This window comes from Crocodylus siamensis, chromosome 5 (assembly GCF_052110815.1).
Source record: "Crocodylus siamensis isolate JL-2025a chromosome 5, ASM5211081v1, whole genome shotgun sequence".
NCBI classification, from domain to species: Eukaryota; Metazoa; Chordata; order Crocodylia; family Crocodylidae; genus Crocodylus; species Crocodylus siamensis.
The window spans coordinates 66388379-66414400 of NC_143399.1; the positions used below are offsets into that span (position 1 = coordinate 66388379).

General features: G+C 42.6%; 1 protein-coding gene across 2 annotated transcripts; it reads right to left on the reverse strand.

Moving 5' to 3' along the window:
* Positions 1-7276: 7276 nt before the first annotated feature.
* DDX59 (DEAD-box helicase 59) lies at positions 7277-23938 on the reverse strand. 2 transcript variants are annotated; one of them, XM_090048888.1, is made up of 8 exons: positions 23822-23938; positions 18389-19227; positions 11555-11722; positions 10706-10795; positions 9832-10083; positions 8965-9117; positions 7909-8037; positions 7277-7632 (listed from the first exon to the last, which is right to left on the reverse strand). In XM_090048888.1, the coding sequence occupies exons 2-8, from the start codon at positions 19214-19216 to the stop codon at positions 7369-7371; spliced, it is 1884 nt and encodes a 627-aa protein (XP_089905014.1). In that variant the 5' UTR covers positions 19217-19227; positions 23822-23938; the 3' UTR covers positions 7277-7368. The 2 variants fall into 2 exon arrangements, with proteins under 2 accessions (XP_089905014.1, XP_089905016.1); XM_090048890.1 differs by lacking the exon at positions 23822-23938 and adding an exon at positions 23541-23726.
* Positions 23939-26022: the final 2084 nt, after the last annotated feature.

The window sequence follows — 26022 nt, forward strand, 5'->3', positions numbered from 1 at the left end:
TTACTCTACCTTTTAATCTATCCTCCTTAGGAATAACAATCCTTCTCCCATTATTCTTCTCTTTTACCACATCCTTATAATCCAGTTTTGCTTTAAAGATGTTTTACCGTTGCTTCAAAGTGAGCAAAATTACCAAATATTCTTCCATGAAATTTTCACAAGAAATAATCCTAAATTGTTCTCTTATACCTGCTGAAAAATATATAAGATTGATCAAAACATAAAAATCATCAAAACATTCAGCTCTCTTTAATAGGGCAGGTAAAACAGCTGGTACTCACAAATACTGGTATTCAAACAAGTGAAACTAATACGAGCAAAGGAAAAAAAAATCCAGCAGAGGGAGACAAAAGGAAAGATAAAGTATAAAAGAAAACAAGAAATGACTGTGTCCCTCCAATCGATAAAAAAATCTTTAATGGCAGCAGCGTCTGAAAGACAGCACAAATCTGAAGGAATACAGAACTTTAATGTAAATATTAGCTCTAGTCAAATGGAAAATAGCATTCAAATAAAAGAGTTCAAGAAGGTGCCCAAAGTGCTGTAGTCACCTTTAAATGGACACCTTCATATTTACATACATGACAAATACTCACTAATGGGAATTAACTAGTTATTTAACTAGTTAAGAAGTTAAAGAAATGGCTAACTTTTAACTTTAACTAGTTAAAAAGGTTAACTTTAACTTTTTAAGTTAAAAGTTAAAAAAAATTGAAATCCAGCTTCCCCGGAGTTTTTCCTGACACAGCCACTCTCTAGGACTTACATGGAACAATATTTCTTTATTGAAACTCTAGGACTTCTTATTTGAGAGAGAGAGAGAGAGAGAGAGAGAGAGAGAGAGAGAGTAGTGCACCGTCCTATGAGATATGGTCTCTTAAGAAGTACAAGTCCCAGAGTTCCTTAATTCATGCTGACATTTTCTGTGCATTTGCAGAAATCAACAGGGTAGCCAGTTGGCTGCAGGAGAGGGAACAAGCACAAACAAGCAGAGACATTTATCTCAGTAGGAGTGGGAGCAAGTAGTGAGGGTGAAGCAGATGATGACTTAATAAATTTTAATGACATTCAGAACCAGCAGCCCAGGGTCCAAGAAGTTGAGAATTACTTCTCATCCATGAGAAACTTATCTGAGATGTCACCTACTATGAAAAAACTATTCGTCCGTTAGAATGCAAGCATCCCCTCAACTTTAAAGCAAGGGTTTTTGTTAACTAGACAAGGACAGCAGGCCATACTGGGCTTAATAAGCAGCTTGCCCGCACGTTAGCTAAAAGAACACATGACCAGAAGCGGGGAGGGTTCTGGACATATAAACCAGAGCCAGAACCAGACTAGGGAGTCAGGCCCTGGAGGTTGCAGAGGAAAGCCTGACAAACTGCTGGGCTTCCTTGGGGTTACCAGTGAGACTGGGAGCTTACGGGGATATAACCCAGAACTGGGGTTTACAGAATGAGTGCTGCCATGAGTGTTTGCCTGGCCTGAGGTATGCGGAAAGGGTTCCCCTCTTGAAGGGGCAGTGTCCTGTTTTCCCTTTCTTTCATGTGGAAGGGTCCAAAAGGGAGAGTTTCTGTTAAAGCCAGGGGGCTTACCTTTCAGTTCAGACCAGTGGTTTGGGTCAGGACTGTCGGGGGTAGTTTTTAGGAGACCCCATTAGTGTATTAGGGGCACATGTTCGTCTCAAGTCTGGCTGGAGGCAGACTCAAGGCAGAATGAACAAGCAAAGCCCAGAGCAGGGCAGAGTTTGGAGCCAGGGGGCTCAGTGCCCAAAGTAGGATGGAGCCTCGGGCCAGGGGTACAGCACCTGACAGGGCAAGATGGAAGCTGGTGCTTAGAAGCCAGACCCAAGACAATGAGCCTGGGCTAGAAGGCCCATCTAGAGCAAAGGGGCAGAGGCTGAGAAAGTTGAAGCTCCAACAGAAGAGTGATGATAGGGTGACACCACGAGGCTTGAAGCATGGTGTAAGGAAGGACTGGAGCCACAGTTTGCTCTTAAGGCTACAGGTGACCTGCAGTCGTGTTGGTGGCTGCAACGATGTCAGCAGCAGGGTGGGTGCAACTGCCTGCAGATGCTGCCGGCAGTGTCAACTGCGAGGGGGTGCCAGCCAATCTCGGGGTGTACGTGCACTCACATGCACCCCCTACACATCGCCAATGCCTCAAGGAATCCATTTCTAAGCACTTGGAGAAGGTTGTGATTAGGAAGAGTCAGCATGGATTCAGCAGGGGCAAGTCATGCCTGGCCAACTTGATTGCTTTCTATGATGAGATGATTGGCTCTGTGGATGTGGGGAAATCAGTGGATGTGTTATACCTTGACTTTAGCAAGGCTTTTGATATGGTCTCCTACAACATTCTTGCACACAAGCTAAGGAAGTATAGGTTGGAAGAATGGACTGTAAGGTAAATAGAAAACCAGCTGGATCATTGGGCTCAAAGGGTATTAATCAATGGCTCAATATCTAGTGCTCCAGGGTATCAAGTGGAGTGCCCCAGGGATTAGTCCTGGGGCTGGTTTTGTTCAGTATCTTCATCAGTGACCTGAAAGATGGGATGGAGTGCACCCTCAGCAAGTTTGCAGATGGCACCAAGCTGGGGTGAGTAATGGATATGCTGGAGGGTAGAGCTAGGATTGAGAGAGACTTTGACAAATTGGAGGGCTGGACCTAAAGAAATCTCATGAGGTTCAAAACAGACAAATGCAAAGTCCTGCATTTAGGACAGAGCAAGCCCATGAACCAGTACAGGCTGGGTACTGACTAACTAAGCAGCAACGCTGCAGGAAAGGACCTGGCAGTTACAGTGGACAATAAGCTGAATATGAGTCAACAGTGTGCCCTTGTTGCAAAGAAGATTGATAGCATACTGGGCTGCATTAGTAGGAGCATTACCAGAAAATCAAGGGGAATGATTCTTCCCCTCTCTTTGGCATGGGTGAGGCCACATGTGGAGTACTGTGTTCAGTTTTGGGCCCCACACTACAGAAAGGATGTAGACACATTGGAGAGAGTCCAGCAGAGGGCAACAAAAATGGTGAGGGGGATGGGGCACATGACTTCTGAGGAGAGGCTGAAGGAACTGGTCTTATTTAGTCTGGAGAAGAAAAGACTAAGCAGGGATTAAATAGAAGTCTTCAGCTACCTGAAGGGTGGTTCCAAAGAGGATGGAGCAAGACTGTTTTCATTGGTGGCAGAACCAGGAACAATGGTCTCAAGTTGCAGCAAAGGAAGTTTAGGTTAGAGATTATCCCTCTCTTTCAATAGGAGGGGGTATTAAAGCAGTGTGGAACAGGTTACCCAAAGAGGTTGTGGAATCTCCATCCCTGGAGGTTTTTAAGACCTGGATAGACAAAACCTTGGCTGGGATAATATGGTTAGGCATGGTCCTGCTTGGAGCAAGGGTTGGACTAGATCATTTCTCAACCTGTGGGTCGCAAGAATATATGAAAGGGTCGCAAACAAACTTAAAACATGGATCAGTAAACTTTAAAAATGGACTCTCCTTTAAAGGAGAAAAACATGGGAAACTGACTGTTTTCCTGCAGGCTGCCAGGGCTCTAGCCTGCAAATGGCTGCTTGGGGTCCTCTGCCCCACATTCCCCCACCCCCTCCCCTACACACTGGCAGGCTGGGGCCTGGGGGCAGCAGTTCGGAAGTGAGGGGAACCGAACCGGGATTGGCCAGTATTTACAAATGGGTCCTGGTACAAAAAAGATTGAGAGCCACTAGATGACCTCCTGAGATCCCTTTCAATCCTAATTTTTTACAATTCTATGATTCACTTTTGTTAATGTTAGTTTCAAATGTGTTACCTAAGTCCAGACTTTATAAACTTAAAAGATATATATGTATATAAGTTGTATAAACTAAAAAGCTATGCAAGTTATTTTGCTGTGTTTCATAAGTCACTTTTATCACTGTGTGGCTTTAGTAGGAATGCAGCTATCATCTGTCCACTCAGTAAACAACCACCATGTGATTAGTCTTTCCAGATGAAAGAGGGATATTTCCTCAAACCCCCATTTTCATGTATCATTCCAAACCCATCCACATACCTACACAAGTTTACATAATTCACAATTCCATCTGCATTCTGACTCACTCTGAAAAAATGTCTACTACCAGAATATGGTAAGAATAATGTTTTCTGTATTAAATGAGACTTGAGTTACACCAACGTTCCATTCTATATATTAGGATGGGCACATGCTATTTTTTCCATGATAAGCTTGTATTTTAAAGAATGTGCCTGGCCTTAAAGAATATTCATAACAAATGTTTGCAGACTTGGTGAAAATATTTGCCATGCTTCATTTTAAGCACATATAATCCTTCTGAAGTCTATGTGCTAGATCAGGAGTAGGCAAAATACAGCCCATGAGCTAGATCCAGCCCGGCAGGCCATTCTATCCGGGCCCCTCAAAATGTAAAAAATTTATATTGATCTGCCCCAGGCTCCTGTCAAAGATGACAGGATTAAGGGCAGTAGGACCCAGGGGAAGCCATGGCAGGCTCCTGTAACAGCAGCGCCCGCCCAGCCCTGCCCCCCAGCCAGAAGCCCCTACCTAGCAGAGGCTTCTGACCTGGGACCACTCCTGCCTCCCTGCAGTGGAGCAGGAAATTCAGGTAAGAACGTGGGTGGCGAGGCAGGGGAGGAATATGGGGATCACCCCAGTCCTCAGGGGTAGGCCGGCTTCTGCTGAGCCCCACGGTCCAGCCATGCAGCCAGGAGCCACATGGTGCCAAAGTGGGTGGTGGGCGGGCAGGAAAGTGGGAAAAGCTACAGCAGGGGTGGGAGGGAGTAGAGCTAAGTGGGTATGGCTTGCATGGTGTCCTGGGGCCAGCACCAGTGGGGCCCAGAGCAGGGTGGCAGGAGTGCCAGGCGCAGGCTGGCAGGGATCTGTGGAGACGGGCTGGGCTGTGCCAGCAGGGAGAAGGGGGATCCAGCCCAGCTCCATACGGCCTCTGCCAGCTGGGACCCCATGGTCCTGCTGTCCTGCTCTGGGCCCTGCTGGCGCTGGCCCTGTGACACCAGCATGGGTCCCGCGCTCCTGCCCGGCTGTTGCTGGCTTCCATGTGCCCATTTGCTCCAGTCCCCCAGCCCTGCAGTACAGGCAGGGTGAGCACACACAACCCCAACCCCATGCTCACTCGCCTGGACTAAACAGCAGGAGCGGGGAACAAACTAGTGCTCAGTGTGGGAGAAAAGCAGCCCCTCCCACTCCCTGTGGCCAGTGCTTCCTGGTGCAGCCACCCAGGGCTGTCGTGTGCCTCCGGCATGTCACCGCTGCCAGTGGACAGCGGGCACAGGCAGCCCCACATGGACTGCAAGGGGCTGTGCCATGGAGCACTGGCGGCCGGAGGGGGAGGCACCGCAATTGTCCAGCGCTGAGCACCAGTTTGTCCCACGCTGCAGCTGCTCAGCCTGGGCCCTGCACCGACTCTGGGCTCACAACAGCAGCAGCTGCACACAAGCTGCTGCTTGCGGCAGAAGAAAGTAGCCCCCCCTCACTGCCAGCAGGCAGTGTTTGGTGCGGCTGCTGGGAGTGTTTGGCTGCAATGCAAATCCTTCGCTGCCACTTGTGAGCTCCCCAGCACGGCTGTTGCACACAGCCACTGCTGCTGCGCTGGGCTGCTCACAAGCGGCAGTGAAAGATCCACATCGCAGCCAAACACTCCTCGAGGTGGCGCAGGGCCCAGGGCAGTGAGCGAGCACACACAGCACAGTAACAGCCAGGCAGGAGTGCAGGGCCAGGCTGCCAGGGCTCTGTGGAGCTGGGCTGCACTGCACCAGGAGGGAGGTGAGGGAGACAGGCTTGGGTGGAGGCAGAGGTTTGCCCACAGCTTGCCCGCCCCCACACCAGCTGCTCCTGCTGTCCCCAGCACTGAAGCTGGGATGGCCAGTCAGCAGGCAGGGGAGGAGTGGGTAAATGGCTGCAGTGGGCGGGGGAGAAGGGGCAGCGAGTGGGGTGCCCAGAGCGCAATAACAGCTGGGTGGGAGCACAGGCCCACGCCAGCAGGATCCAAAGCGGGCTGGCAGGAGTGCAGAGCTGGGGCTACCTGGGACTTTATGGAGCTGCGCTGGCTCCCCCGGCAGCCATTTCCCTGTTCTCCCCCCACCCACCAACCAACCAGTCTGCTTCAGCCCTGGAGATGGCAGGAGCAGCTGAGGCATGGTGCTGGAGCAGTGAGTGTGGGGGGCAGGGAAGTGGCAGAAGGGCAACAGTGGCAGATAGGGGGAAGTGGCGGCCAGTAGGAGCATGGGGCTGTGCTGGTGACCCAGTGCCTGGGGCCAGGAGTGACAGGGGCACAGTGCCTGGGTAGCTGTGCCTGCTGCAGGGGGGGCTGTCAGCAAACCTTCCCCCTCTACCCAAGCCACAACCCTCCCCAGCCACCCTCCCCCCACAAAACCCACAATATACAAGAGTAGGACTTGATTTTAAGCTATGATACTATCACCTCCATGTACACCACACATACACACACACACACACACACACACACACACATACAGGTAAATCAAGACAAAAATATTTTTTGAAATGAAATTAATGAATGTTGTAATACACGTTTGATTTTCACAATATAATTTGGTATTTTTCTAGTTGCAAGATGGCAAGCCCCCCTGCTGAAAGGAGTACTTCCAGGGGGCAAGGGGAGGGACTTCCGGTGGCAAAGTTCACAGCTTAGGGGGTGGAACTGCCAGTCCCAAGATGGTGACCAGGGGGTGGGGTACCTATCTAGGGGTGGGGATACCCATGCAGCCTTCAATGGCTTGCCAAAACTCTGTGAGTGGCCCTCCGCCCAAAATAACTGCCCACCCCTGCGCTACATTCTTAGTTACATGAACAGTCATTGTTCACCATCTCAAACTGAGTGGTGATGATTTACACAAGGTAGGATCTGGCCAGGTAAGCTTATGCTTAAAATTAGGCATTTATATAAATGTATAAAAGCTCAGAATCTAGATCACCAGCTTAAATCCAGCTGAGATCAAGTGTTATATATGCAGAAGTGGATAAATTACAGAAACTGGTAGCCCCCCAAGGAAATAAATACAAATGTTATTTTTTTCAATAATCTTAATCAATTATAATAATTTTACTAGTAACACCAGGCACTAAGGGAAGTTCAGCCATTAATGTGATTTTTAATTTAGGCTGTCATTTTAAAGCAGACACTACTTTAATTCTAAACCAACCAATGTATTTTGGAGGTATAAATAAGAAACAGATATTTTTCCACATTAAAAAAAATGTAAAAATATGTACCAACCATCATGTAAATAAACATTTAATTTTTTACTGAAATACAGAACTTTAATTATAATTACAAAAAATTAAATTTTAGTAATAAATAGTCACATTAATTACTTCTGAGGATTACTTTTGTCATGTTTCCTAATAATGTCCATAAGATTATCACCTGTTACAACACTGTTCTGTAACTGTTTAATTCTCTGTTGTTCTCTTCTCTTTTGGTCATGAAGATAAGGGGAATTTAGCAACTGTGGAGGAAGAATGGTGCCAGTTGGTTTTACTCTCTTCACAACATCCCAGAAAAGCTTCTTGCTGTTGTTATTTATAAAAGTAATTGCTGTTCCATTGTGACCCAATCTCCCTGCTCTTCCAACCTGAAAATGAAAAGTAACATTTAATGTAAATTAGCAATATTAATGTCTCCCTCTAAATGGGAGAAATTTGCCTTACTTATAGCGTTGGTCAGACAATTGCATCAGCTCCATAAATGGCTAAGCCAAAACTCAATATATGTAGAGCTAGCATACCAACAATGTAAGAATCCACTGGGATGCATTAATAAGACCGAAACCTGGTTAAACCAAGTACTCATGGTTGTACTGTTCTTTAACAAGCGACTTGCACAATACTTAAGACAGAGACATATTTACCTGATGCACATATTCATCCATACTCGAGGGCATATCAAAATTTACTACCAGTTTGACATTGACAAGATCAAGCCCTCTTCCAAGGACTCCAGTGCTTACTACAACTTCATACTTCGCTTGAAATAATCCCTGATAAACAAAAGACCAGAATTACATTTATCCTCTGGAGGTACAGGATGCAGCATTATAACTTGCCCAACAAGATTATTCAATTGCTGAAGAAAAATAATGCCCTACTAGGGTTTGGCAGCCCATAGCCTGGGGAATTTCAGCAGTCAGCAGGCTTTGACATGAGGGATTTTCATAGACATTAGGGCTGGAAGAGACCTCACAAGATCATCGGGTCCAGCCCCCTGCCCAAGGAGCAAGAAGTCTGCTGGGGTCAAATGATCCCAGCAAAATAAGCCTGCATGGCAACAAAGATAAATGACTGGTGGCAGTGGCAGCACTAAAGGGAGGAACACTGACTGGCTGCAACAGTGCTGGCCAGATTGGAAATGGCCCATACTTGAAGCTAAGCTCCAATAAAACACATCCCCTCCCAAAAATAAACCACTGTCTGCCCCTGCCCTTCTGTGTGCTGTATTTCATAAGGGTCTACAGAACTACAATTTGGAAATTCACTGAAAACTGCTTGAAAAGATGTTAAGAGCAAAGAATAACGACAGTCAAAATGAAGATAACATTTAAATTCTCATTTCAAACCAAGCAATAAATATTCAAGAGTATATTAATAAACAAATCAATTTTACTGCCACTGCAATCTGTGCTTTTGTTTCAGTTCTCCAAACACTCTACCAGTCACTGTGAAAACACAGCAGTAAAAGGCAGAATTAGATCCTGTTTCTTCTCCCTAATAAACAGCATTCTGAAGAAAAAAAAATGTCTGTAGTTTAAAACAATTCCAAACTCCAAATTTTGTGTACTAGTCTGAAGCTTTACTACAAGATAGTAGATCATGTTAAGGTGGCTACTTTACTAACTCAAATTGATCATCTTTTTTAAATAAAGCAGAATATTTTATAGTTACACAAAGCTTTCTGACTTGGTTCAAACCTGCAGTATAGTAGTTCTTTCGGTTTGGGACTTATCCGAATGTATGGATATGGACTGCAACCCTGTGATTTTATGAACAGCATCACTCAGCAGATCTGCTCCTAACTTGCAGTCTACAAATACCAACACTGGAGGCTTGAAGAGTTTCTGATCCTGTAAAATTAGAATACATTTAATAAAACTTCTTTAATTACAATTTGTTACTGGTCAACAGCAACTATTAATTTCTAGTTATTCATTCACTCTAATATTTGATACATTATATTGCAAGAAGCACACTTACATAAAGCAGCATATTTACATAAAAAAGGATTTCTAAATTCCAAGTAAGAAAGAACAAGACTTATGCCATAATCCTGTGGACGTGTATGCGTCAAGATACACACAGGAACAACTGTTTGTAAATCAATAGGCAATATTTTCATAAATAAATTGCATTTTAAATATAAAAGTATTTGTGACATTAAAAAAAAAACAAAAAACGGTTCTACAGTTCAAGGGAAAAGCTGGAAAAGCCTGAAATAGTGAAAGGATTAAGGTCCACAAGGATTTTTCTTGGATTTTTTGGAAAAGTTTCATTAGATTGTGGCCAAAAAAAGTAAGTTAAGGCTCCTCTACAATCTTTCAAATGGCATTTAAAATGACAAAGTACTCCTGCCTTTTTGTTTTAATAGGCACCATATTAGAAACATTTCTACACTCAGTGGGACTGATACCTGCTGTATGTCACCCCCCTCCTCTCTCATTCACAAACATCCACTTGAATTAAATAGGCAAGACTTAAAACCATCTAAATTGTTATACACAACAAGAACAATAATAATAATTTACAAAGTAATATTTACAAAATCCAAATTCTATACTTACATTTAATATTTCAAATAGTTTTTTCTTCTTAGATGGTTCTTCTACCCACAAGATAATCTGACGAACATTGGCACATGGCAGGTTCTTTTCTCCAATAGTTATTCTCACAGGATGCTGAAGAAGCTGATTTGCCAACTGCTCAATACCTACTGGAATTGTGGCTGAAACCAGTATGGTCTGACGATCAGTGGAGGTGTTTTCCAAAATATCCAGCACCTGTTGCTGGAAACCCATCTTTAACATGGTATCAGCCTAAATAAAGATATTAATTTATGACAGCGTGATTGTTCCTAAAAATCTTTAAGTAAACAAAGAGCACCCTTAACTGCCAGAAAACAATTAGTGTGCTGACCCTGTCATCTCACTAATATGAGCTCTCTTTCTGGGGAGTCAGAAGACAACCAAGAACAGACACAGACAATCACTGGACCTGTTCATGCTGATGTGGCACCATGGCAGAGCCTTTGCTCCAGCAATCAGTAATGGACACTAACTACAGCCTTCGGTGTGTGTCAATCAGGTATCTCTTACATAATACATTTACTTTTTAATACTGGAAATAAATACTTTGCATATTTAATGGAGTTAATCAAGCACCCCCACTTAAACTACTTATAAAGATATTATGTCCATGATCCAGAAAATCACTAAACTACATGCTAAACATCAAGCACATGGCACAGTCATATGAAGTCACTGGATCTACACATATTTGAGTTAAGCACTTGCTTAAGTGTTTTACTGCATCAGGGCCTGTATTTTTAAGTGCTACTATATAACTGTACTACTAAGAGTGCTTTAATAATTGCCACTTCTCATGAGATTTTGATAACATTTGCTTCCAATTTCAGTATTTAAATGCATCTAAACTTACTTCATCCACAACTACGATTTTTATATCATGGAGCTGAACACAGCTTTGTTTTAAAATATCTAAGATTCTTCCAGGTGTTGCTATTATAACCTGAAAGAAGAAAGCAACATAACATTAGAAAAATTAAGTTAACATCAGTTAAAAATTGTGTGCAATTTATATGTCATCTTTGAAAATATACTACTATATTTTACATTAACATACACAAGCATTTGAGGATACAAATTCAAGATGTAAACCATTATTATCATGGACAAATGACTATTATGGGCAAGTTAGTGAAGGATAGCACATTAATATAATCATAAACATTTTTTTAATTCAAGTGTCAAGGCAAAAAAGAACTGAAACTCCAGAGTTTCAAGTACATGATTCTCCAAAATTGTGTATATCTGAAAGTCAATTAAATCTTTAGTCCTCTAACAGAATTTATGAATGCCTGTGTACTGTGCCAGAAAAAGAACATATCCTTCAGTCAAGTAACTAATATGCTTTCTACTGTAAATTATATTTTTTCATTTAAGAAAACAGAAAATGTTACTCTTTGAAAGCTGCAAAATACATAAATATATTTCTAGATTTCAAAAGCTTGTTTCCCTGATTTAAAAAAACGTGTTTCCCCAATGTGTAACACTCAAAACAGGTACATAAAATTATTTTCATTTATACAGTATTGAATATTCTATAAATAAGCAAGAACTAATCTTTACTTGTAAGAGATTAGATTCACTGTGTAAAATATGCACTTCTTATTTAAGTCAAAGATTGAGTCTTCAGATAGTTTTCACATTCTGTGCACAACTTAAAAAGAGCATTCTTCACAAGACTCCTTCATATAACAGTTCTTACCTTAACACTTTGTTTAAGGCGATGAAGCTGGGGCGGTAATGGTAAACCTCCAACCAAGAGAACTGTCCTCATGTTTGGCAGACCTGTCATCAGCTCCTTGGTTTGTTTCTCTATCTGAATTGCTAGCTCTCTTGTAGGTGTCAGAATAAGTGCAGATGGTGTTTTAATCTAGAAGACAAAGAATGCTTCTGTCCAAGATAGAATTATTTCTTTCTTAGGCAAAAACCTCTCAACCCAAATCTCCTTATAGTGAATACAGTTATATAGCTAGTGACAACATCCTTTCACAGAACAAAGTCAGGGGTTGCAGCTGTAATTCTACCTAGTGAAGAAATCTATCCCCAAAACATTCAGCCTCTACAAACAAAACTAAATGTAACTGTGCTTGCACTGTCACAGTGTTGTTTTAATTTATCGAGTTATAGAATATGTGGAACAGCTTATACCAGTGGACAGCAATTGATAATGGGTCTTAAAACGTGGACATTTTCAGCTGTGGGCAACTATCGCTGAGTATTTAGTAATGCACTGAATTATGTACTGCAAAAGCAAAAAAAGGGTTCATGCCTCTGGCTTAAAAATGTAAAACAGAAAAAAAGAAGAGAAGTATTATCTAAGCACGTGACTTGAATTTTCTCTCATCCCTAAAACCTACATCCCTCTGTGCCTCTGGGCAAATTATTTAACCTTTCACCTCACTTTCCTCTTTGCTTAAAATAAAAATAATCAAACATATCTCCCTTCCTGACATAAGCGTTATTTTGTAAGGTGTTTTGAAACTGAAAATTCTACAACAGTATCAGTAATGTCTGTGGAGGAAAGTGGACACCCGAGGCCCCAATTAGAAGAACATTAATTACTTTAAGGCATGTGAACAGTCTTTTTCGGTACCTATCCACGTGCCCAGCACGTTGGAGCAGACTCAGTTAAACACTCCAGCAGCCTCGGCGTCACATATATTCAGTACCCCCATGCTTCAAAATGGTGGTGGGGTCACTTTAACTACAGGTTGTCAAATGAGCTTTAATTAAAGCACCTCTGCCACAATTTTGAAGCATGGGACACTGACTATACAAGACGCTGCAGGTTCTTTTATTAGAGCAGCTCCCAAGAGCCACTCTAATTAAAGTGCCCCACCACCACCCCAAGGCCTTTGTAAAGAGGCCCATTGACTTCAGTGGTACAGCTCAGATGCTTAGTATGCATGTGCTTCAGTACGTCGCTGAATACAGCCTAAACCAAACTAGTTAAAAGAAAATAAAACAACCCCAATATTAATCTAAAAGAGATATAATTCTCATTCACTAAGTCCAATTTAACCAGCTCTGACCATCAGTATAAAGCAGGGGCGGGCAGTTATTTTGGTCGGAGGGCCACTTACTGAGTTTTGACAAGCCATTGAGGGCCACATGACAGGCAACCCAAGGCAGATTAATATTAATTTTCTAATTTTTTTAGGGTCCCCGCAGGCCGGATAGAATGGCTTGGTGGGCCGCATCCAGCCCTGGGCTGGCATTTTGCCCACCCCTGCTATAGAGCAATTTTTGCTCAGTTCAGAACTACTTTACACTGCCCAATGGTATAGCAAGCCCTTAATGTCAGTGAAAATAAGTCCCAGAATTTACATTTTCATAAAACATCAAAACAGATTGTGTCACTTACGTGGTTTAACTTTATTTTTATTTTTACCATTTAAAGCTTTCACTTTCACATGCTTCAGATCTTCCTTTAATTGCTTTCCTTAATTTTGAAGAATATACCAAAGAAAGACAGCAGCCCAGGAATTAACACTAGAAAACAACACTCTTAGATGTATCATTATTTTTCTCCAACACTAGCAGATAACAGAACCAGGAATTAACTAAGCAGAATTATCTTGATTACTATTTGCACAAGTATGACAACATGCTGAACTGTAATTTCATTTATTTTACAGTATAAATAATACAGCTAAAATAAGAATGTCTACAATTGTCTAATTCTAAAAATAGTATTTATCTAGCTTGTCTTCCCCAATATTAGCAGGAGCAGACTATTTACAAAAAGAAAAATCTATTTTACTTGGTAGACTATCGTGTTTATTCAAAATACTGCTTACCATTAAAAAAAAAAACAGGGGGCTTTATTAATCCATGTAAACCTATACTGTCATCACCCTTTTGCTTTATCCTCAAGAGGCCCAGGACAAAACAATAGCCATTCCATGACTACTCCTAAAGCTTCACGGCTACAATAGCCATAGAGTGTGTTGCAATATGCCTATAAAAGGTTGCGCTTCATCTGATACCTCACCTTTGACCTTACCACCATGAGTGACCCTGCTAGGAGTACAAAACTCCTGACAGTGTTGCTCTTAGGGTCATCAATGCATGCAAGCCTCTCCACCCTGTCAAGGTGGCAGTCCATGGGGCGGGAAGAGCAGTCCAAAAACAAATACCTCAGCAGTAGAGCAGGTGGATGAAAAGGGCATGCTTCTCAATGGCTATGAGGTAGATGAAAGCTGCAGTGGAAAAGTAACCCCAGTCTTGGATCTCCTTGCCACTAGACACAAGTTTCTCCACCATCAAGATCCGTGTGGTTGCCAAAGCGCAGTAAGCAAATCACATGCAGGCTTCTCCCACTGGATCCATCATCTACCACAATAACCAATTACTAATACCCATAACCTCTACAAAGTCCTGCAGTGATGGATGAGTGGCGACAGGGACAGATGAAAGGATTGCTGGGTGTTCCTAGTTATAGATCCACATACACACAGCAGTCGCACATTGGTTGATTCACCCTTGGAATGGGACAGGAGGGTGACTTCGCAGCTGTGATCATGACTCAGCAATCCTTTTTAGGATCCCCTCTGCTCACCCCACATGGGGAGGGAGCTAAAAAAATGTGCCCCAAACATAGGTGGTCCCACTTTATCTTACCCACCTGGATAGCCGCTTCCAGGGGAATCACTCAAACTGAAGTAAAAATACGAAAATGTCCTTTGCATCCTGGAACGTATGAACTCTGCTAGACAACCCAAGCAGTGACAGACCTGGACACAGAACAGTTGCTGTCGCCCAACAACTCTCACAATACAGCATCAATATCATTGCTCTCAGCAAAACCAAACGTGCAGATGAAGGCCATCTGAGGGAGGATGGGGTGCCTATATGTTCTTCTGCAAAGGGAAACCTGCAAACAACAGGTGAATACACAACACTGGTTTCACCATTAAGAACCAGATTGTTAGCTGAATGACCAAATTCCCTGATGGTATTAACAGGGAATTTGGCTTATGATTCTCCACCTTCAACTGACCAACAATTCATTTGTTATTATCATCCTTGCATGTGCCACAATGCTGAGGAAGAACAGAAAGAACAGTTTTACACTAACCTTGATGAAATCCCGACTATCATCCCAAAAGAGAATAAGATCCTCCTCCTTGGAGATTTCAGTATGAGAATTGGCCAAGACTTTAACATATGGAAGAGAACCATTGAGAAGGAAGAAGTGGGCAAGGCTAATTCCAATGGCATCCTCTTAGTCAGTAAATGTGCAGAGCATGACCCTTGTCACTACTAACACTATCTTCAGACAACGTGACAGGTACAAAACAACACGGCAACACCCCAGGTCGAAAATATGGCATCTCCTCAACTAAGTCATCAAAAGAGCATGCGATATAAAAAACATTCATATCACATGTTATGAGGAGAGACAATGACTGCTAGACCGATCTTTGCTTAGTGAGATGAATCATGTCCACTAGAGTTGCACTGAAACATCAAAAGCAACCCAAATCAGTCCAAAGAGAGTACAACATCAAATGCCTTCAGATACATAGACACCAAACAAATCTTAGAAAGAAACTCACCAATCTTAGGACTGAAAATGATTACACTTGTGTTAAGGAAGACTGGCAAGTTCTAAAAGAGACCATGCATGAGGTTTACACGGAATCATTTGGCTTTATCATCCAATTCCGTCAGGACTAGTTTGATGAAAACAATGCTGAGTTCAAAGACCTTCTCAACCTGAAGAGAAAGCTTTCTGTGACAGGCAAAATCATCCTACACCCAGTCAGAAGCAGGGAATTTTTTGACAGCTTAAAGCTGAAGCCCTGAGGATGATTCAAGAAATAAAATTAAAAAATGATGGGAAGAAAAGGTGAAAGAAACCCTACATGTATTGACAATCATTGCAGAGCTTAATAAAGGCAATCAAAGCTGTGTACAGACCAAGCTCTAGCAGATTCACCTCACTTAAAACTGAAGAAAGCAGTACACTCCTCAAAGACAATGAGTCCATAAAAAACTGCTGAAAGGAGCACTACCAAAAGCTCCCAAATTGAAAACACATCTATCCCATAGCATCTAATAAGGGAAGCACTTGCCAGTCCACCAACCTCTGAAGAATTCACAAGGTGCTAAAACAGATGACGAAAAACAAAAGATCTTCAGAGTTGGTGGGGAAACTATGACCACACATGATCTGGAACACTAAGGAAACTCCTGCTGACCTAAGGAATGCCAATGTAATTATTTTTAAAAAGGGAGATAAGACTGCCTGTGAAAACTATCAAAGTATTGCCCTCCTCTCCATCCCTGGGAAGAGCCTCACTCAAATTCTGCTTAACCAACTGCTCCCTCTTGCTGCAGAAATCCTTCCTGCATCTCTCTGCAGCTTCAGACCACCAAGAGGCACCATGGACATGATTTTTGCAGCCCAGCAGATCCAGGAAAAATGACAAGAACAACACCAGGAACTGTATATGTCCTTTACTGATTTGACCAAAGCCTTTGATTCTGTTAACCATGAGGCTCTATGGACGATCTAATCAAAGCTTGGCTGCCCAGGGAAAATTATCACCATCTTAATACTCCTTCATGACTACATGACTGTCTCCACCTTATACAGCTGCTCCACTACGGAACCCTTTGCAATTGGAACTTGCGTCAAGCAGGGCTGTATGATTGCCCACTTTTGTTTTCGAACTTTCTTGCAGTCCAAGATGCTCATCCATGACCATCTTCCATATGGCATGGAGTACAGGATGGATGGGAACCTTTTCAATCTCCCACCTCCATGCCAAAACCAAAGTTACTTCAGCTTCAATTGTGGAGCTTCAGTATGCCAATGACTGCACTGTTGGTGCACACACAGAAGACTGTCGCACAAATGCCAGTGTCTCACCGATACTACCATTAGTATGGAAACACTGATTATTCAACATCAGCTGCAGTGGACAAGGCACTGCATGAACATGCTTGATGCATAGTTACCAAAAAAAATGCTATACTCCCCATTCAGCCAAGGACAAAGGACATGCAGAGGCCAGAGAAAAAACTTCAAGGACACCATCAAGGCAAACATTAAGAAGTGTGACATTGATACCACAACTTGGGAAAAAAGTAGCCTGGGACAGGGCTACGTGGCGATGCCTTGTGAGAGAGGGTACATCTTACTTTGAGGAAAACCAGCTCTCTCTCCCTGGAGGGCAAAGAAATAACAGAAACAGAAGAAAAGGAAACAAGACTGAGAAATCCATGGTCCGACCCTCCCTTTAACCACCACCTGTGGCATTTGCCAGAGAGTCTGTGGCTCTAAACATCAGCCTTTTTAGCCATCAATGGACTCATTTACAACCCTTTACTTGACCCATGAGTGATAATCCTCAATCATGAGGGATCACCGCTGATGACAGTAAAAGGTAGCTGAGAGAGAATACATTGCACTGGCATAGTCAGTGACTTAACCAGGCTTAATTCTTCCCCTTTACAGCCCCCAAAATAATTTCTAGATTTGTGCAAACATATGGTTAAGACACTCAGTATCTTCTCCCATTTGAAGGAAAATTCTAGTAAGATTCTGGTGCATTAGGAACTGTCCAACCCAGAACTGCCAGCACTACTTGAAAAACTATTCTGCTTCCATTCCACTCTCACCCATAATAGCCTATAGTTACTATCCTAATAGCACAGTGACAAGTAAACTAAAGTTTCTCAGACGGCATAAGCAAAGTCATTGGGCTATATGTACGTCATAGTATGTTAAAAACAAAAAATCTGGTTATAGACAGGTGAATTTAAACCTATAAAAATATTAGTGTTCAAAGAATGATCTACATTGAAAATTTATCATCTGGCACCTTGGAACTGAGGCATATAATTGTATGAAAGATCACCCAGCACTTCAAGATCTGCAATATGAAACATTATTCAGTTATGAAACATTGAACAGTCGGTTAGTCTATTTTAACTTAACTTGTATGTTAATCCCCAAGATTAATACTCAAGCAAAAACTACTGAAATGCATACTGAGCTACACATACTGGCCACCTCCCACTAGTGAGGGTGTAGGAAGCAATAAGCACAGAAATGTGTTTCAAATGTTTAAAAATATCTTATTCCCTGAAGTCATCTAGCTGCTTAATGACTGTCTTAAGATATCCCAGGAAGATTAATCTGTGAAGCTGAATGAATGCCAGAAACCTCTTTACCACCCCCACATATCTGATGGCACTGAACAATGAATGATGGGATATCAGCTGCAATTGCAAAGTACCCAGAAAGTTGAAAAAACAGTTAGGAAAAATATCATAAATGTACTTTGAGAAAGTTACTTCTAAGAACAAAAGAAAACAATGTATCTGCTAATGCCAGTGAACAAATTATATTTCCTGTCCACTAAACTAGAAAATGTTAATTAGAAATATAAAGACCCTTTAAAATGCAAAATAAACCAATGAGCTTCACTAGAGATTGCTGCAGTTTGTAAATTACATTGAGGGCTCTGGAGTCATTATACTTGGCCAATTTGTTCTGAAAATATACCTAAACTTTCATTACCTCTTCCAAAGCTTTAATAATAACTGGAAGCAGGAAGGCCGCTGTTTTTCCTGATCCTGTGTCTGCACTGGCCACAATATCCCTTCCCGATAGTCCAACAGGAATCATCTGCATCTGGATAGGGGTTGGAACTTCATAGCCTGATTTCTTTAAATTATAGTTTAAAATTTCGGGAAAACCACAGTGTTCAAACTCTATAATAGGTCTTGGAACACCTTGACCCAGAACAGCAATACCTAACTGCAGTTTAACGTTCTCAATTTGGTCCTCCTGTAGACTTAAAATAAAGGGATGTTCTTTATAGACATAAGGGATGTCAAGCAAAGTTTCTTTTTGAGATTCAGGTTTCATAACCCCATCAGATTTTAACCATTCTTCTTTTTCCTTAACATGCAAAAGGTGTTTGGCTTTGCATTCCAAGCTACAAACATCTTCATCTGTTTTATCACAGATATATTCCCCATACCGACCACAAACGATACATATAGGTTCTCCAGGTTCTGCCCAACGCTGAGATTTGCTAAAAGATTTTATGGGTTCTTCCACATTAGAGCCGTCTCCATCAGCATTTTGGTTGCCTCCTCCCAAAGATGTATCAGTAAGGTGAAAGTCTGAACATGGAGAAGTATGTGGCTTTGCGCATTCTTCTACTGTTTTACATAAATGATGTCCAGAAGCAGAAGTTTCTTTAATAGCTGACTTAACATCATTAAAGTCTGTAACCTCCTCTAAGTAGGGTTCTCCAGACAAGGACTTATTTTTCTTAGCAGTGCAGCTTTTGTCATCGTCAGCATTCCTCTTGACTTTGAGAGACCTTGGCACAAACATTGTTCTATAGTCTGTGAAGAAAAAAACTGTAATTATTAAAAGTGCATTGTCTTAGCGGTAATAGCTTAACCAAGAAAAATAACTAAATGGCAAGACACTGACTCATCATATCCCATGTACCCAAGAGTTAGTTAAGAGTTGCTTTAACTCAGAGTGCAGTACTAAAAGCCTTAGGAGCCAATACACTTGATGGTTCTTTGCCTTTCTATAACACCAGAATTGAAAATATTTATGTCCAATAACCTTGTGATGTCATCCGGATACACAGTACTAAACTTTCCACCTTGAACATGAAATTGATTCTTATTTCAAACAGCATGACACCCTATTATCTGCATTCCCATTACCTAATCACATTCAGACCAAATTGCCTACTAGGAATCTGACACTTCGCACCTCATTTGGCACCTTCATCCTAATTACCATCCTTCTATCCCTATGGGTATGCTTAAACTGTAATCCAAGACTTCTGCAGTAGCCTAAACTTCAGGTGCTGAATATTTACTAAAGGTGCACCAATATATTGGTCCATATCATATCAGCACTAATAAAAGAAAAAAAGACATTATTGGCAATTGGTTTTTGGAGGACCTGGCTCACAGTGTCATGGATAAATGCAACATGCATGTGTATAGCCAGTAATGCAGCCTGGCAGCTTGGAGAGCAACCTCCTGCTGATAAGTCTGTGGAGGGAAGGGGCATGGCAAGGTATAAATCGAGGCCCTCATGATGAGGGAGCGAGGCTGGGGCTGGGTAAGGCAACACCCAGCCGGGCCGGGGGGCAGGGTGCAGGTGGCTTGTCCAGGTACACAGAGGTGGGCAGCTCCCACCGCTGAGCGCACCCCCGGGGGAGGAATGGGGGCACATGCCCCCCATATTTGTGCACAGAGCAAGGGCAGGCTGCCTGCTGCAAGCTTGGGGGCTGCACCAGCCTCTTCCTGGAGTGGGGGTTGGGCCGAGGCTGCACTCAAGGCAGCTGGGGGCAGGGTGGCAAGCGGTGGTGGGGTAAAGCAGGCAACCTGCCCCCACCACACCCCATTCCTCCTTACAGAGTTACCAGCCAGATGCTGGTCTCCAAGCTGCCAGGATGCATATTGGCAATCGGATCAGTATCAGCCAATATGGCTGGTTAATAATCAGCCATCAGTATTGGACAAAAAAATCCTTATTGGTGCACCCCTAGTATTTAGGCTCATCCCATCCCCCTCCCCTGTAAGCATCTCATGCAAGGGCTCCCCCTGTTCCAGCCGCTCTTTGCCCTCGCCTGCAGGGAGCAGGGGAGGAGGGCGGGCAAGGCCTTGCCCCCCAATCCCATGTCCCTGTCATCATGGCAGCGCTCCACCGCCACCAGCTCCTGTTCGAACATTTGTTCACATTCTGATCAGAGCATGAATAAAGCACGACAGACAGACAGACAGACAGACTTAGACTTTTATAATATTAGAATGTATAACTGAAAATAATTTATGTGAAAAAATTTTGCCTAGATTTTATTCACCCTATTGGGCTAGTTGAATACAAAAATACATATGAACTTACAGGTTTTAAAAACACTATTAACATGCAAAACTATTTTTAAAAATAAGGACCATGTTATAAAATAATTATAGCCAATATATGATTTTACCTAATGTGTAACATTATCTAACATTTCCATTAGTAGACGCTGTTTCAATTGGTTATTACTTTGCCAAAGTTTTAACAAATGCAATGAAATTTTGCATTCTGATTGTGTGCCTCAAGTTGACTTTTTTGGAAAGTTTAGTTGCTTCCAAGACTGGGGTTACAGAAACATGATTTGTTTTCCTTATAATCTGCTTAAAAATCAATATAATTTCTTAAGAAGCTGAAACATCACTAAGGTCTAGAGCAAAGACTTTAAATTTGTATAAAATCAGTTATAGACAGTCTTGTATTACCTATCCACAAGGAACAAAACCGAATGAGTTACCTTATTTCTGGCATTCCAAACTTTTTTGATCACGCACCCCACCAGTAAAAATTTTTGAGCACGCACCCCAAATATATGTATATTTATATTCACACACCGCTATCAGTAAAAAATTTTTAAGCACGCACCCCCAATATATGTATATTTATATAAATAGAAATAGAAATAGAATTTCTAATATTTTCTTCCCACACCCCAATGGATCGTCTTGTGCACCCCACTTTGGAGACCACTGATCCAGTGCTTGCACAAGACTTAAGTTTGCATGCACTATCTAAAATTCTGGTACTCTGAACTTTCTAGTTATCTAGTGCTTGACTTCACTCCATGATCTCTTAAAATTTCTGCTTTGGCATTTTGTTTCAAAAGTCAGACAGTCTGTATGCCTATATGCAAAGCAAACAGATATGTTTTCAAAATTAATATTTTGTATGCCGACCTACATTTTATTTACAAAATATTATTCTCTTACTGTAAAAAAAAAAAAATCCAGTGCATATGCAGAACCTTATGCTTACACACCTCAAAGCAGTTTAAGTAAATCTTACAATACAGACATCAGATAAAGGACTCTTTGCCCTAATTCTATACAACCGGAAAAATGTCTGCACAAATAGTTTAAATGAAGTTGTGAAGGTCAACCACACAGTGAATCATTAACAGAAATGGAAACAAAACCTCTGAATATTAATTCTTTAGTGGCATTTAAACCAATTCCTCCTCTATAAAATCCCTTTAAAGCATATTAATTATTAAGGAAACCTATACAACAGATGTGTGCTGTCAGCGGTAAGTAATGCTATACAGCATAATGACATGGATAGAATACTCTGTCCTTTAGCTTGAAAATCTTTTCAAGTCAGCCACTTTTTTCATAAACAGCGTCTGTGTTTTGACAAAAGCATGATGTTTTCTTCCAAAAGACCTAAAATTACATGCAAACCCCAAGGTATTTCAGATGAAAACCAAGTGATTTCAGCTAGGATATCTTGGGCCTCATGGACACTGCATTTCAGTACCTGTGTTGCCAGGTGTATGATAATTATTGTATTTGTACAATAATTTCAACCATTCTACAACGTACAATCAATAATGGTAAAAGTATTCAAAATGAACAATAATTCTGAGGCAGTTAATTGATACAGCATTTGTAAAACCCAAGTCACTCTCAGGGGTTCTTAAACAACTTTTGGGTTATGTTTTTTTTTTATTAATATATTTCATGTTCTAGGTCAAATCAGTTCCAAATCCTATCAATTAAGCAGGCAGAATTCAATCATTCCAAACACCATGTACAACCTACAACCAGCCAGCATCTTCCATCCCAGGCTCTCACCCCGGAACTTCAGATACTCCCAAATCCATTGGCAGGCATCCTACATGCAGACCCAAGCCCTGGAGGTCTTGGGATTCAGTTGCCCCCACACTTAATCTTAGCCCACACAAGGCCGAGAAGCCAATCTGGTCTACACTTGATCTGAGCCAAAAGGCCAGACTTTATTATTATTATTATTATTATTATGGAAAATGTTTCATGTTCCAAGCCAAATCAATTCCAAATCCATGAGTCATTCAAGAACCCTATATGGCCATACTACCGGCAAAATTCCATCCCCCCATTCCCACCCGGGGCTTCAGATGTTTCCAAAGCATTTGGCGGGGTTCCTACAAGCAGGCCCAAGCCCAGTAGTTTTGGGATTCAGATGCCCCCACTTGATCTTAGCCCACAAAAGGCCAAGACACTCAATCTGAGCCAACTTTTTTTTTCTAAGAAATTTTTCATGTTCCAAGTCAAATCAAGTCCAAATCCATGAGTCAGTCCAGAACCATAAATGGCCCTACCACTGAAAAACATCCTCTACTCCCACCAGGGGTTCCAGATGTTACCAACATCTTTTGGCGGGCATCCTACGTGCATGCCCAAGCCCAGAGGCTTGGGGTTCGGATGCCCTCAAGTTTCACTTGCCCTCAGCCATAGGGCCACAGAAGCAAGCTAGGGAGGCGCTTCCCATTTCCATAAAGCGAGCTTTAAGCCCCAACACCTCGGCGGGTACTAAACCACACCAGCAGAGTTATCCCCAGGAATGCTTAAAGAAATCTGCCTTCGTGAACCCAGATACATGCCGTTGCCCCTGCCAGGTAAGTATTTTGCCGTCAGCAATTTCTTGTGAGTGCTTGCCTCAAAATAAATGCTTCAACTTGGATGACCCGGTTCTCACTCACTGACCCTTAGTGTGCAATAGAAACTAAATAAAAAGACTAATTTGCATTCTTATTTGCATATTGGTCTACATAATTTCTAGTGTATGATAGTTTTTTTTCAACAAATAAGAGGATTTCGAGGTTCGAATGCAATCGTTTCACATTTAAGACCTGGCAATGTTGCTCAGTTCCCTCCCAGCCCTGTGATCCTCTACGGCTGGGGAGGGAGGCTGCATCTTTCAGCATAAGCAGCCCACGCCGGCCCAGCCGCGCTTCGGCCTCCGCGGCCCGTGGCTGCCCCCCAGGTCCTTTCCTGCCCCAACCCGGGCGCCGGCCTGGACTACCAGGCCGGCCCGCGGCCACGCACCCACACCGCAGAGGCAGCAGGGTGCCCCGGAGGCGCTCCACACGCAGGGAGCGGTTGCTGGGGAACGCAACGTCACGTAACGTACCGGGAGCGTCCCGCCGCCCCGCACTCGGCTGAGAAAATGGCGGCGCCGCCGCAGGGTTGAGTTGCCAAAGGCGGCGCGGGCGGCGATAGAAACCAAAGTGTGCTGGCAGGCTGGGAACGTGACGGGAAGGGACGCGGAGAATAAGGAGCAGGAAAGTGGCGCGGGCGGGCCGGCGCAGAAGGGGAAGGGGGGCGTTTCTAGAGATCCGTCCGGCTGCAGCTTCCCATTTTGTTTTGAAGCCTTCTGTGTCATCGGTTTTTTAAAAGAAGAAAGGCTGGGCCTTGAACCGCCGGCGGATAAGGTGGCCTGGTAACAGCGGTTCCCAGGGCTACATTTAGTAGGCTGTTGGGATCTCTGCTTGGAGGACGCGCTGCCCTGCAAATTGCCCTGAGCTGGCAGCAGGTCGCTGCCCCAGGCACGGCCGGCTCCAGAGACACCGGCTTTACAGGACTCCCTGTTTTACTCTTCTCAAGTTTTTCAGTGGGCTGGTGCTGACTTTACAATTGCTGCTACAATCTCTGTAACCAGCGGGCAATCCCTCTAAAGCCTTTCCCTGCAGTACCCCAGCTCAGCAAGCTGTCGCTCGCCCATATTTAATGTATTAATTTCTACGGCGTGTAAATCTCCCCATGGCAGATGAGGTTCTTAGGGTAAATCCCATATCTTTTATTAGACCAAGTCAAATAGTTGAAAATTTTTTCTTAGCAAGCTTTTGGGCACAAACACCCTTCGTCATTATCAGGCTGAGGAAGTAAGGGTGTTTGCACCCAAAAGCTTGCTAAGAAGAATTTTTCCAAGTATTTGAGTTTGGGTTAATTCGATATCTTTTATTAGACCAACTCAAATAGTTGGAAAAATTCTTCTTCTTAAACTTTCGGTCACAAACACCCTTTTCATCCCACTTCCTCAGTCTGGCAAAGGATGTTTGTGCCTGAAAGCTTGCTAAAGAATTTTTCCAACTATTTGAGTTGGTCTAATAAAAGATATTGGATTTACCCAAAGAACCTTATCTGCCTATGTCCTTAGACCAACACAGCTACAACCTACACTCCTGAATCCCCCCCATGGAGAGCTTGCCTCTCTCTTGCTGATTGAACCAGCAAGGAGAGCCAACCTTCCCAGGAGCTCTGAAGAGTCAGGATCCAACTTTTGAGTCCATAATCCAGTGAGGTGAGGGTTGTCAGAAGAGGCTGGGAGCCTACAAATTCATTTTACAATATTCCAGACTAATAGTGTGTACTAATAGATCCCCTTCCAATTTGGGTATTAACACAATAATAGGGTAAGGGTGATGTTCCAGCTGTGATGGTCCAGAAATGATGCAAGAAGTGAGGATTTCTAAGGGTATCTTTTATTGGTTGGTCCTAAGAAATCCTTGCCTTTCAGACGTTAACAGGACAAATTCTTGCAGCGTCCATTCATAAACGTCTCCTCCAAATTTGGGAGTTTCTTTTTAACCCCCAAGAACCCAGTATTAAAAGCAGCAAATCAAACTAGTACCTAGGTTAAGGGCCCATCACCCAGATCCTGCTTCACCTTCATCCCCAATAACCAGAGGTATTAATATGCATATGCAAATTTACTTCAGTAGACTAGCCTACTGTATGGCTGTTGTGGATACATTACAATTATTACAGCTTTCTGTTCGGTCAGAAGCTGACCAAAATTTCCATCTATTGACATTATTTTTCTGTAATTGCCAGTCTTCATCAAAATTAAGCTGAAGAGCTTAACAGGCTATGATTCTGATTTGTAAATCATTTTGGAGCTCTGTAATCAGTTCCTGATGCTTGTTGCTGACAGTAGTGACTGAGGTTGCTGACCACTTCATATTAGGTACTACCTTTATTTTGTAGTGGTGAAGTAATTCTTATCAGCTAGAGATCATGCTGAGATCACCAATTACATGCATATGCAGGAGGTTCTTCTGCTGACTGTCACTTGGGGAGAGGATTAGCAGAAAGTGATGCTTGCAGAATACCCAGGATTAATTCATTTTATAGGAACTGTTGTATGTATGTATGTGTATGAAAGTAATCTGTACTTTCAGGATGACAAAGTCTTGGAATGGAAAATGTTACTGTGGATAACTAATGGTGTATATGTGTTTTCTGTTTTTGAACTAACGTACCCTTGACTCAGATTTCCTATATTTGTATACAGCATACCCAATGTCTTTCATCTGAATGCATTTTCAAAGA